This window comes from Magnolia sinica, chromosome 9 (genome assembly GCF_029962835.1).
Source record: "Magnolia sinica isolate HGM2019 chromosome 9, MsV1, whole genome shotgun sequence".
In the NCBI taxonomy this organism is placed as follows: Eukaryota; Viridiplantae; Streptophyta; class Magnoliopsida; order Magnoliales; family Magnoliaceae; genus Magnolia; species Magnolia sinica.
This window is the reverse complement of record NC_080581.1, coordinates 8,182,930-8,196,935: the sequence shown is the minus strand read 5'-3', so window position 1 is coordinate 8,196,935 and position 14,006 is coordinate 8,182,930. Positions and strand designations below refer to the sequence as shown.

General features: G+C 40.3%; 1 protein-coding gene across 4 annotated transcripts; it reads left to right on the top strand.

Moving 5' to 3' along the window:
* The first annotated feature begins 1,808 nt into the window (after positions 1 to 1,808).
* On the top strand, positions 1,809 to 10,171 carry LOC131256810 (glutamate receptor 2.9-like). 4 transcript variants are annotated; one of them, XM_058257848.1, is made up of 7 exons: positions 1,809 to 2,517; positions 3,962 to 4,293; positions 5,198 to 5,522; positions 6,154 to 6,710; positions 7,088 to 7,406; positions 8,302 to 8,708; positions 9,524 to 10,171. In XM_058257848.1, the coding sequence occupies exons 1-7, from the start codon at positions 2,370 to 2,372 to the stop codon at positions 9,932 to 9,934; spliced, it is 2,499 nt and encodes an 832-aa protein (XP_058113831.1). In that variant the 5' UTR covers positions 1,809 to 2,369; the 3' UTR covers positions 9,935 to 10,171. The 4 variants fall into 4 exon arrangements, with proteins under 4 accessions (XP_058113831.1, XP_058113833.1, XP_058113830.1 ...); XM_058257850.1 differs by having other exon boundaries at positions 1,810 to 2,517; positions 3,962 to 4,071; XM_058257847.1 differs by having other exon boundaries at positions 1,810 to 2,517; positions 3,962 to 4,296.
* The last annotated feature ends 3,835 nt before the right edge of the window (positions 10,172 to 14,006 follow it).

The window sequence follows — 14,006 nt, the reverse complement described above, 5'->3', positions numbered from 1 at the left end:
GTGAAGATATCAACACACCTAAGCCACGCACAGAAGTTCGAAGTCAATTACAAGACAAGATAAGGCCAGATCGAGCAGATGTTGCCACTTATCATCATAAATAGGCTACATGGGATCCACGTGTCAAATGTGCTTAATGAAGTGCACTTGGGCATCTTATCATAAAAGAAGTATATATAAAAAATTTAAGATGATCAGATGTCAGGATCATGAAGAAGTGAATCAAGAGTGATAAAATATCATGGCGCCTGCTTCGATAGGGCTGAAAGTCGGGCAGGTTGGGTCGGGTTGGTGCTCAACCCTATTCCAACCCAAGTTCCTATACCTCAATCCTAACATAACCCAACTCAACGTCGGATTAGGAATTCTCAACCCAATCCCAACCCGAGGGAAGTTAGGGGTTTGCTAGCCCTTGACAATGCCAGTTTAGGTTCATTTAGAAATCCTTGAGGTTGTTTACCTTCCTTTTTAGGCCCGTTGGGCAAATGGCTCAGCCTGGGAAGTGTCTTTCCTCCTTGTTCGGTTCCCTTTCTTTTTCTGAATTAGCTCTGTGTATTTAGCTCATTTACAAGTTTCATAATAGGTGGGGTCCGTACCTTTTTGTTGGGCCCCACCCAAAGGACTGTTCATGTATGTGATTAATGAAATTGTGGCAAGAGTCCACTTTTTTTTTTTTTTTAAAGATTGGTCAAGTGGATATATGCTAATATTTTCATTATTATATTTTCAATATTCATCTTATTTTTTGTACCTATGATTTTATTAATTATATATGTAGTCATTTGTCGTAAAGAATTTTAATTGTTCTAAACAAATAAGCTAAAATATAGGACAATTATTCATTTAAAAGTCCTGTTGTGTAGCACGCAATCTATTTGGGAGAAAGAAATCTGACGTATCTCACTAGCGACATGCACTCTATTTGGGAGAGGGAAATCCGACGTATCTCGTTAGCTTTGAGTCATCGAAAATGACATGGACTAATGAAACCCAATAGCACGGAAATTCTCATGCCTTTCACACAAACTATCTACCCTTAATTATAATTTATAACTTATATATCAATCGGGTTTAGGTTGGGTCGGGCAACCCGAGCTCAACTCAAGTTTTATCAAGTTGGTATTTGTACAGCCCAAGCCCAAGCCCAACCCAATGTCCTGTAGGTCACAGGTAAGTCGGGTTGAACCCGCCCAACTTTCAGCCCTAAGCTTCCATGCAGCTCCCTGGAATCATACTCCGATGGAACGGATAGATCGCTTATGACGGTCTGTCATTGAAGTGTGGCCCGTGGGGCCCGCCATTAGTGGCATAAGTTGTCCATCTATGTCTAAGCCCACAGCTGTCAATTGATTTGGACCATTGAAATTACTGGATGCCCAGATATTGACGGCGGTTGGAGTGGCTCAGATGCGTCCTGCATCATGGCCCATCTGCACTGGGCCTAAACCGATGAATGGTCTGGATCACTTAACCAACCAGAAAATGCTCTGGATGTCCTCAAGTGGGCAACGGAAACTTCGGCTACGTCGCTCATCCTACATAGGTACGCGAATTGAATTTCCTGGAACACCGGCTGCAAGGACGACCACGCGCAACAACAAGCTCTGCGGGTCCACCTTCTAATGTGTGACATCACTCGGAGTTGGGATATTATTTGCACAAAAATGCGACCATGAATCGTTCAAACAATCCGATATTGGGATGTTGACTTGGAGACAGTGCACTGCACAATCTAGATGGTTTTATTTGAAATGATATAGTCCACGTGGTGAACTTCTGAGTGCCTGTGCATCAATGTTATACGCGGCCTGAGTAGCGTATTCGTCTTGTGACTATTCCATGCGTAAAAAATTTTAGATACGAAATTTCTAAACCTTTAACCATGGTTCCCATTCGATGATTAGAGGGTCACTATTGTATCGCTAGGATCTTCTGCTCTTAATGATTTTTTCTGGATGGACAATCCACGGTGAGGCCGACCATATGAACGTTTTGGGATCATTGAAACATGGGCTCCAGCTATACAAACACACAAACCTAAGGTTGCCATCCATCCCCATTGCTCCATTCTGGTGTGGTCCATCTGAGTTGCACACGTCGCAGTGGGTTTTTTATTTTTACCCCATACGTAGAGGATAGAACCTAATGTACAGACTAGATTATACATATACAACATGATGAGCCCTACAAAACAAGATTGGATGTTTCACGCGTTGCGTAAAACAGGGGTTTGCATACGATTCCGGTCCCGAAATTGGAAGGAAGGTGATCGAGTGGGGTCCGCAATTTTATTTTATTTTTTGTCAACTGCTCGTATTATCATCACAGCATAAATTGAAGAATGAGAGATAGTCATAACCAGGCCTTCAATGAAAGAAGAGATGAAGTTCCTTCAGATGCCCTTCTTGTTCATGCTGCTGCTCTGCTCTTCACCAAAGGCCAAGGCGGCAGCCGTAAATGGCGCCAATGGATCGGAAACCATCCATAACGGTGGGCCCATGGGACTTGAACCAGCAGGTATGGTGACGAGCCCTTGTTTCAGTCATCTAAATGAGTTTGGATAGTTTTACAATTTACTACGTTTAGAAGGAAATTTTACAAGAAAAAACTAGAATTTTACATTCCCGATGCCTTTCTCAAAAGATTTCTTCGAGATTTCTTAACGGCGACTCCGGTCCGCCGTGCGAAGAAGAGGGTCTTCAGCTTGGGTGGGATCGACCCTGATGTTTATGTAAAATCCACCCTAACCACCGGGTGCATCACCCACCCACCGTTAAGTCTAGGGCCTAAAATGCAGCTCCATATGTGAGTCAGGTGGACCACATGCTTGAAAACGTTATACAAAGGCATCACCGCAATCATGAATGATGCTGAGTTTTGGACCCTAAGGCTAACAGAGGGTGACATGCCTGGTGGTCAGGGTGGATTTTGCGTAAATCAGTATGGGTCCCGCCCAAGTGCCATCAAGAATTATAACGAAACGTACGCTGTGATAATTCGGTAGTTTATTGAATACCTATCAAAAAAATGTGAGTTCTATATTAAGTAGGTAGTACTCTGTGATGGCTACTGTAGTTTATTTTAAACCTTTCTGGATTAAAAAAATGTAAATTCTATATTAACTAGGTAGGTTTTTTTTTTTTTTTTTTTTTTTTTTTTTTTGTGTGTGTGTGCGTGTTTCGAATTCCTTTTTAGAGAGTTTATGTTTACATTATGAATGATATCTTATCTGAAACTATCAATTTCATTCTAGTTATATGATTTGATTCTATTGAGGAATTTTGTGATTCTCCATCCAAAGATATGTACAGTTTGATTGGGTATCCACTTGTAGAAGTGGGGTCCCCTGTTAAAAGATCCAGGCCATTGTACTTTTTCGCAACCATAGAACGGCCCCAATAAAAAATTGTAGATCTGTTAAGATCAAATGTAGGCCATTGATGCATTACTTCTCCAGACCACAAATTGGAAGGGTTTGAATTGTCCTACCAGGAGATTTTGAGGACAGTTCATCCATGATGGGCTCTAACAGACTGATGATCTAGATCACTGAACTATGGGTTCCTCTTGGATAAACTTAAAAAAACCCCAATACATGCCCTCCTCGACAATTATATGATTCAAGTTTCTAAAATCTATATGGCCTACTTAGAGAAAATCCAAGATGGAAGACTCCGGTGAAATCCAATAATAGTTCTGTTGTTTGTTTTGGACTGCGACTTCTTATGAAAGTGTTAAAAGGCCAATGGTTAAAAGGTGACTGATGCTTTTCATAACCTTGGAAATTGACATTAACATATTATTTAGGACAAATCGATATGCGACCTTTCTACGTAAAATCATGTAAATGGAAATCAAATTCCACAATTTGTACACAAAAGTGGCAAACTCAATTTCCATAGAAATTAAATTCATTTCAGAAGTATTCACTCAATCCAAACACCCTTCCTTCCATTTCCAGTTTCAGGCTTGATAAGACTGGCAGAGGTGCAAGAGGAAAGTAGGCCACAAACAGGACACCATGAACATTTCCTAGCAAACATGGAAAGCGGATTGATCTTCAAGAATCAAGTGCGGTACTTTTTCTATGTAATGGAAAACAATCCCAACAAGGAGAGAACCATCATCACTTTCATTCCCAGCAAGCAGACAAGCCTGACAGCTTTCTGTATGAAGGCATTCCATGCAGTGAAGGATTTCTCCTTAGAGGCATTCGCCGCAGCGATGGAGACATTTCTGTATCTAATATCCTCCAAATTCCTGTCATCCGAGAACAACTCCAAAGACACTTTGGTGGTACGTAACAGATGAACTCCTTTGTAGACTATCTTAGGCTACGTTTGGATGCACAAGTGAATTGAATCATGACGATTTAGTTTAATTGAAGAGGAATGCCAATTTTAGTTATTTCTATTGATATCAACTTAATAATACACGCGAACGCGAACATTCATTTTGAATCCTGCTCCAAAGGAACACGATGGCAATTTGTATAACTGGTCTAAAAAAACTATGGTCTGGTTATTTCCACTTTATTGGACTAGTTATCGCAATTCAATTCGCTAGTGCATCCAAATTTACCATTAGGCTGCCTTTGGACGTTCAATCGAATTTACAATAATTCAGTTCAATTGAGTGAATGGGGCTACTCCTGCCTATAAATATTTAAAATAGTTTCGTATGATAAAATATAAAAATAATGGAAGGGGATGAATCGAGTCAAATCAACCAAGTTAGTGAGTTGACTCAATGAGTCATGATCAGTCAAAGCCAAGTCAGGCTTACAACCGAGTTTCATAGTGACTCAGCTCAAAATCCTGCTCTGTCAAGTCAACTCGGCCTAGTTTCGAGTTGAGTTACCAACTGTCAGAACTATGCTTGATAGACTGGCAGCCAAATTTCAATTCTCTCACGTGGGCCATTTCCTCTTTAATGAATTGCAATTCAATTGCTCATCCAAACGCACCATTGAAGTGTAAGGCTTTTTTATTCCCTGTTAGCTTGTCAGTACACCCCACTGTCAGTTCACACTTCAGTGTTAGCCAACCCCACAAGGGAATCGATACCAAGACCTCAGTGTTGAAATGAGGTATTTTCACTCAGTCTGCCACTTGAGCTATAGATCGGGGTGTATTGAAGTGTAAGGCTGGTTCTTGGTTGATTGCCTTCTATTTACGCAATTCCTTCTTTGAATCAGTTACCCTCCTCCAAGAAAACATCAGAGGTTGCATATGCTGGAAGTAGCACAATCATGGCAAACAGAGAAAATCACATGGATTTCATGCAGATTTATGCTGAAATTGAAGTTTATGAGGTCTTGGAAATAATGGATTGTGACAACTATTCCGAGTTGCATATGGAAAGTTTCCAGAGCCTATTTTTGATTATCCCCCTTCTCGTCACATTGACATGGATACTGATATTGATTTGTAAGCTTAAGATAGTTCCCAGATTACAGCAGATGCAGTGGCAATGGCAGCAGGCCGTCTCTCTTTCTTGGAATCACTTGACGTTTGCACACAGTAAGTAGCAAGTTTTATAATTTTCTTAGCTACAGTCTCCTGAGCTGTGAGCCTCTCCATGGCTGGTTCTAGAGCCAGGGTAAAATAGGATAGTTGATGTTCAGTGGGCCCCAAATTGTAAAAATTTTCAATCAACCATTTAAAAGCCTGCCCCAAATGGATGGGAGAGAGGCTATGATGATGATGATGATGATCTCCTTTGTTTTATGACTCTGCTTGTCTCTGTTTTTCTTGCATCTACTACTATGAAAGAAGAATTATATGATGGTCGCGACCCAAGAAATGAATATATCATTGTGGTTTTTGGTTTGTATAAGTAGGCCATGGTTAAATGATCCACACAGTTAATTTGATGGGCCCACAGAGGATGAACCATGCCTTGAAAATCTCCTTGACTGGAAGATCCTGGCCAACTGATCGTTCACATTTTCCAGATGAATTAGGGGTGCTACACTAATTTGTTTATCAGCCATCTGTTCCCAGGGTGAGAATGGATGCATTGGGATTGCCCCATCAAGGAGATTTTTTTTGGTTCACCATAAAATGGGCCCACCCTTACAAATTTTGGATCCAATAATCATATGATTCATCCATAAGAAGAGGATCCTCATATATTGCTTCACTATCACAGAAGAGGAGGTGGAAAGCAACTGTTCCAGATTTGTTATAAACCTGGCGACAATCATCTTGTTGATAATGGCGATGGGTTATGTTGCAAGATGGATGTCAATTCGAACTGTTGAGAAGCTGCAATCTACCACTAACAATGATTCAAAGGAATTTGGTGTACATGCAAGCCATTCAAGATCTTTGTTATCAAACAGGGATAGGCTCCCTAATCAGACTTGGATCAGCAACAAAGAAACAGTGATATTCAACCAGCATTCTGGAGCTCTTGAACACAATGATCGGTCAAGAAGGTCCACAGCAGTAGTGTCAGGTGGAACAACTGATTTGAAGCTGAGGATCGCTGTCCCCCTTAAAAATGGGTTCCAAGAGTTTATAAAGATAGATCATGATTCAAAAGAAAACCATTTGATAGTGAGCGGTTTCGTTATAGATGTGTTCAAGGATGCGATGGATGCTTTGCCTTATCGGGTCTCCTGTGAATTCATTCCCTTTGAAAATGGCCATGAAAATTCCTCAGGATACTACAACGATCTCATCTACCAACTAAACCTCAGAGTAGTTCTTCCTTCCTTTCTTTTATTTTTTGTGATAATTTGACATTTTTGGGATCATTCATCAGGTGGGGCCCATTGTCAAGTTTCCATAGTCTAAATATCAGGTCTTTCCAGCCATCAGGTGGTACATGCTTGTATGAGAAACATGGATGGTTAGGAAACATAGCAAATGGTCCACATGCATTGCGTGCTTCTGTGCACCTGGTGTGTAGATTGTCCTGAATTTTTGGCCAGGGACTTTTCATGGTATGCGCCACCTGATAAATGGATTTGATTCTCTCACAGTCTCCCCATGCGAGCACTTGTGCTTGTGGTCAGTCTATTTGATTACAAGCGTCTCTTAAATCATTTTTGTTTTTTGAAACCTTGGGACAATGGGAGCAGAAGTATGATGGGGTTGTGGGAGATGTAACGATAACGGCAAGCAGACTGAAGCATGGGGACTTTACTGTTCCATATATGATGTCTGGAGTGGCCATGATCGTGCCAATAGAGGAGGAAAATGGCATGAACAGTCTCTGGTGGTTCTTCAAGCCACTTTCGATGGAAACGTGGCTGCTCATAATCACTCTTTTCATGTTGAAGGGGGTTCTGGTTTGGATTTTTGAGCATGAAACAAACCAGGAATTCCAAGGCACACCTTCAGAACAAGTCGGGAAGATCCTCTCCTTCTCTTTCTCTATATTCGTCTTTGCTCATAGTAAGTACCAGAGTTGCTCTTGGGCTAGTTATTGGAGGAATGCTCTAGCACTTTTCTGGCTTCCACTCATTCTCATACATGCCAAGCTGGTATATGTGCATGAGATAGAAGCCAAACATCATCTGAGTCTTACTAATTAGATTTCTTGTTTAAAAAGTAATGCTGATCTGATCATTAGGCCGGAACATATGTATGTCGAATGTGGATTGTTAGTCAATTTCTCCAAAAAAAAAATGTTAGTCCTTTCACTCTGATTCCATCTATGGACTTAACCAGGCTTTTTTTGGGCTTAGTTTAAACAGTTCATTAGTGCTTTACTTGAGCTTGGATTCAGGTCCACCCTTGCAAGCTCATCTATGCTTCTTTGCTTGGACTGCAATTATTGTCCCGTTCTTCTTGACATTTACTCCACCTTATGATCAAATCATCTTAATTTTTTTGGTAGAAAAGGCATCTAAATGTGAGACCCATTTGATGAGGGGTTCATATTCTAGATGTGCCACATTAGCATGTGTGAGAGGTGGGTGTCCCAAGTGCACTTAGAATTCCTACAGGCCGTTGAGTGTTTTCACACCATTTCTTAAACGTCAAGACTCATCCATTGTGTTGATTCGGATGGCCCAATTCGTGAACACACAGAAAATGGAGCATAGCTCAAAATCATACTGATAAGACAATCTGAAACCATCTTATATTAGCAATTCAATTTGGACAATTTCTATTCCAACAATCTATTGGATGGCCACCAAATTGGCTGGTTAGGATTGTCTGATCACTTAGGTAGATGAGTAAGGGACCATTAAGAAATAGTCAAAAACACATTTAGGAGTTTGGCTCCTCTTTGGAGTGTTCATGCCTACTGACCATCTTTGAGAATTTTTCTTGGTGGTTACAGAGGAAAAGCTTGAAAGCAACTACTCAAAGTTCATTTTAAACCTGTGGATGTTCATGGTGTTTGTAATTGTGACCATATATGCTGCAAATGTGTCATTGATGCTATCGATCAAGTCACCACAACTGACTGTTACCAACCTAGAGTCATTAATTGAGAATGGGGACTGTGTTGGGTATCAGAAAGGATCGTTTGTGTTTGAGCTTTTGAAGCAATGGGGATTCCAAGAATCGAAGCTCAAAGCATATGCCACTGAAGCAGAGTATGCAGAAGCCTTATTGCGAGGGAGCGGCAACAACGGAGTTTCAGCTATAGTCGACGAGATTCCTTATATAAGAGTCTTCCTCACTCATTATGGCCATCGCTACGCTATGGGCGGTCTGACTCATGTTACAGGCGGATTTAGCTTTGTATGCTCTCTCTCTCTCTCTCTCTCTCTCTCTCTCTCTCTCTCTCTCTCATGCTTGATCAAATGGCCATTATAAAGAAGACCTAGATAGTTGATCAAATTGGCTATTTTAAAGAAGGCCCCATCACTTACTAATGCTCAGTGCACTCAAGATAGGGCACTAATGCTCAGTGCACTCAAGATAGGGCACCTTTCTTGCACTCGCCTCTCCAGTACCAAGCGGACACATGCGTGCAAGATCTAAGCCACTCATCAGTCAGGGCCCCACTGTCACAGTGCCTTGTTTGAAAAAAATTTGACTGATCTGATCATCAAGTGGATCATTTCTATTGTACCCATGTGGCTCACCTAATAATCAGAACAGTTGGATTTTTTCGGGAGGTGCCCACCTTGTGGAACCCAACTCTTGAGCAGTCTGCATCATGCACACGTGTGCGCAGTGAGTGCCACAAGGTGCATGTTCGAGCATTACAATCTGCCCATTATTTCCCCATCTGCTAATGTGAAATGTCTGAAAGATGACATTCTTATTTGTTGCAACTAACTCACCTCAGATACATGCTGCAATAAGGTCAGTGAATCCGAGCGGTCTGTCTGGTGATCCCATCACGACCACACAATGGGGAAATCTAAGTTGTTTGATTAATTAGTGGACTTCACTTTTGAATGTGGAGTTTGAAGCATCTCTCTTTTCTTTTACCATCTATTTGAAAGCCATTAATTGGACGACAATGATGGTATGTCCATGATTGGGCCCACCTGATGGACGAACCTAAAATCTGCTTTATAATCAATATGCATATTTGTCTTTGGCAGGTGTTTGCGAGAGGTTCAAAAATAGTTCATGACATTTCTGTGGCCATCTTAGAACTGGAGGAAAGAGGAATCATATCCAACATAAAGAGGAAATGGTTTGAGCCCATAACATGTCCTGACCCACCTCAAAGCTCATCAACTTACAAGAAGCTGGACCCACACGTCTTCCGTGGCCTCTTAATTTTCACAGAAGCTTCTACTGGTGCAGTTCTCGTCCCCTTCATCATCTTCTGCATTTATAAAAGATTCATGAAAGATAGCATTACAAGACGATGGGAAAGGATCAAAGCCATTCTTTCCCACTTGTCCAACTACTGGTGGGCCAATTCATCCCAATCAACGGTGGAGATTAGCAGCCTTCAAGAAGCTGATACTAGTAGCCACATGAATGAGGGAGGCCCCGACGTGTGAGGAGATAAAAGTGAAAGGGTCATGGAGAGCTAAATGATAATAGCACGAATGTGGAGTGTAATGCTTTGTTCTGCCGTCCATGTTTCAGCAATCCAAACCATCTATCTGATCAATTGTTTGGATCACTGGGCCATGGACCCCATATGTAGAAATCACGTGTATCACAAGATGTACTAGGAAAATTTTATATGGTGTACCTGTATTTTGAAGACATTGTCACTGCAGCCCATGTACTCAGCTTTTGTATCAGTTGTGATCCTCAAAGTTCAATCGGAACCGGTGAGGCCTCGTATGATACTCTCACGGAGTACGGATACAACTAATCCTACACCTAGACACAGTCATACACACATGAGAATGAGCATACATACAACTCAATCGAAGCCTTCCAAATTGTGGACACCATTTTAGATGAGGTGTGGTGACAGATCTGACGCAGGGAAGGAAATAATTCTAAAATATTGGAAATAATTTCATTTATGAATGTTTAATGTCTATGCACTTGTTACACTATTGATATAGGAAAAAAAAAAAAAAAAATCCAAAATTCGCAATTACCAAAAATAGCGAATTTCTAACTCTTATAAAAATTCTAATTCAATTAAAACTCTTTTAAAGCCTAATTTCTAAAAATAAAATTTCAAATAAACTTTACAAGTTATTTCTAAAAAGGAAGAAAATCTAAAACTCTAAAAAGAGAAAAATATTAAAAATTTTGGAATTACTAAAAATAGTTATATATATATAAAAAAAAAAAAACTAAAAATTCATTTTTGAGCTGATAGCATGCATTTTTTGACAAAACGGATAGATGTGCCCCACTTTGTGGGTCGGTTCACCTCAAATGGCCCGTTTCAATAAAGATTGATAGGTTGCGCGCCCCGTAAAGATACCCAGATCTAAAGTTAAGGTCGATTTATAGTCCACCTTCTTTTGGCCCAACCACAATAGGAACATATCTATGACATGTTATACATCAATATCTCATTGATTGGACCACTCTATCCTTTGATCAATGGACTTTTGAACGTTATGTACTTGTGCTCATGAAATGTAGAAAATTTTACGAACGAACAGCTGCATAAGTAATGTGAATTTACATGCCAATACCTTTTTAAAAAATCTATTTCATTATAACCGGTTGGCGTGGGACCAAATGGGTTGGCTTCTCGGCTGGGCTTCATCTTGATGTTTAGTTAAAATACAGCCCCCACCACTGGCTGCAGCACTTCATTTTATGCTAAGGACCTAAAATTCTGTTTCTCTCTGTGTAGCCCACCTGAATAGAAGATGGCCTTTATTTTTTGGCCCCAGGCCAAAATTTTGGTGTGTCATCAAATGGTCACAATGTATTTCATATAATCATCATTGTAGGACTTGTAAAAATCAATTATTCACAATTGGGTCCTTTAGTGTGGTCCAATTGAATCATTAGTCAGCCTGATTTTTCGGCTCTGGCCTAAACTGGGATTAAATATCTAATGGTTGAACTAAATCTTGAATAAAATGTTGTAATATATGTCTTAAATTAAGTCTATTATTGGGTCTATTGATGCCATCAACAGTCTGTTCGATGTCACCTTCGATGGTATCCAACAGTTCTCGATCCCATTGATGTCTTCTAGATTTTTTTTCGGTTGATTGCTGGACTAACTGGGCACTTTTTTGATGCCATTGATGAGTGTTCAATTCCATCGAAAATTTCGTGAAAATCATGTTTTGTCTCTGGACAGTTGATGTGTTAGTTCGATGCCATTGACAGGGCTTTGATGGCATCGACAGGCCTTTGATGGCATCGACAGATTCTGCGCAGATTTTTCACAAAATTGCGAAATTGTGGGATTTGTTTCCTATTTCGTTTGGGATCCTTTCCAAGGCTATATATAGGTATAAATGGGATTGGGAGGTATTTAAAAGGGTTTCTAAAAAGTTTTAGGATTTCAAAGGGATGTAGCAATGGTGAGATTCGAAGTTGTTTGAATCGGGTAAGCTTTCTCTCTTTGTAATTTTTGCTTTCATAGTGAATTTCTGTTGCTTTGTGCCGTGAATTTTTTCTGAAAGGATTTTCCATGTTAAATCGTTGTGATCTCTTTCCTTTTTCTTGATGCTTTTGGAATGCTATCCTAGATTCATCTCTATGTGATTCCACTGTTCTCCCAACATAAACATCATGGTTGGCCCTTCAAAATTAAAAGCTAGTTAGATGAAATTCAGTTTTGCAATAAGATTTTGCTATGGTTCAATTGAAGGGAGAAGTAGGACTTTGATTTTTGGCTATCAGATCTGTATGCAAAATCCACTATGACTATCAAATCAACTAGGTTGAAATGTGATTCTGATGGGCAAAACAATGGTAATAGTTGTGAGAGACACGCCCACCCTGTATTTTTACATTTCCCACTGATAAATATATAAAATCCACTCCAATTATAATATTCCACACAAAACTTTAGACCAATATGCCAAAAATCATATCCATTCATGATTCACGTGGGCACATTAATGAAAACAATTTAAAGGGCGAGCATTGTCATGTATATTGTTTCCAATTATGTCAGCTACCTTCATTATAGATTAATGGAGTTGAGTTTTGGGCCCTTGGCCTAACATGAGTGACACATCTGGTGTTCGGGTGGAATTTAAGTAAACCTTACAGTGGCGTCCACCCAAGCCATTGACCCATTTGTCCCAATGGAAGTTGCATGGGAAAGCACTTAATGAGATAGTTTTTTAAAAACCTTTTTTAAGAAAAATACCCCAAGATTACCTCAATATTATTAGGAAGTTTTTCTATAAAATTTTCCTAGTAAAGATCACTAAAAGCCGAGTCCAATGAATAATTTGAACCATCAGTTTATTTCGACTCTTCGTGAATCAGTTATGGTCTCCAACACTTACCTCCAGTAGACTAAGACTGTGGTTGCTAACAATTGGCTGGGGATCGATCTATTAGGTGCATGGCTAATTTCGGACTTTAAAGGTCCCATGATCTTGTACGATGTTAAAGATGCCTCTTCAATTACAGTAGCATATCTTTCAATCCATGCACTAGATTAGCTTGAAATTTTTTACGTGTTACTTTAGCACACTAAGATATCTTTGATTTTGATACCTTTGTTGGGGGCCTTGCATAAAACCTTAGGATATAGCCTCCCAAAACACCAGAATTATGGGATAATAAAGCAATGAAATAAATCAAAGCACAAACCACACGACACAAAAGATTTTTTCGGGGAAAAACCCTCAAAGAGGTAAAAACCACGGGACTTCGTCCAGATCAACAATCCACTATGAAGTAGAATGCTACAACATTCTTCACTCACGCAGGAGTGGATAAATAATAAGAGAATAAAAGAAAAACGGAGAAATCTCACTAATCACGAGGACGTAGAAGCGCTGAGATGTTGAGTGCACAGTAGATCACCTCCACAAGCATAATCTCCCTTCCACAAGCTTCCTCTCTCTCCATCTCACATCTTTTGATAGCCCTAAACCCTTTAGCAAACCCTTTCAAAGCTTTAGAAAATCCTTTTGCATTGCCTAGAAAAGCCCTAGGCACTCCTATTTATAGTTTATGAAACTTCTTTCCTCACCTTGTGGTGAAAGGCCTCAGATTTCTGTAGTCTGCATTAGATCCGGACTCAAATCTGCATAAGCTCGACTGGTCGAGCCGAGTCCTCTACCGGTTGAGCGGACCACTCGACCGGTCAAGCACCTCCCTTGACTAGTCGAGCACCTCGGAGAAAATACAACAATTGGTCGCTGGACTTTGAGTCAAGCCCCACTCGACTGGTCGAGCGCCACCCACGACCGGTCAAGCAGCATGGTGAAGTACTCCAATTTTTCAACCCACTGCTCCATCTCTCCTCTAAACTGAGGAGGAAAACCCCATCAAATCTTCCCCTTTCCGACTCAGGAGAAATTTACCTTCTTCAAGCCAGAAAGGTTTCTACAAACCTCAAACTTGCCCTTGAGCAAATCCTTGGTCATCATGTCTGACCCATTATCGTCCGTGTGGACCTTCTCAAGCTGTAACACCTTCTGTTCCAAAGTATCCCTGATCCAATGATGC

Bases quoted from the DNA above. Each gene is read 5' to 3' on its own strand.
- LOC131256810 (XM_058257847.1), top strand. From the start codon at position 2,370: ATGAAAGAAGAGATGAAGTTCCTTCAGATGCCCTTCTTGTTCATGCTG. The intron at 4,297-5,197 runs GTACGTAACAGA...TCTTTGAATCAG, and splicing joins ACTCCAAAGACACTTTGGTG to TTACCCTCCTCCAAGAAAAC. The intron at 7,407-8,301 runs GTAAGTACCAGA...TGGTGGTTACAG, and splicing joins TATATTCGTCTTTGCTCATA to AGGAAAAGCTTGAAAGCAAC.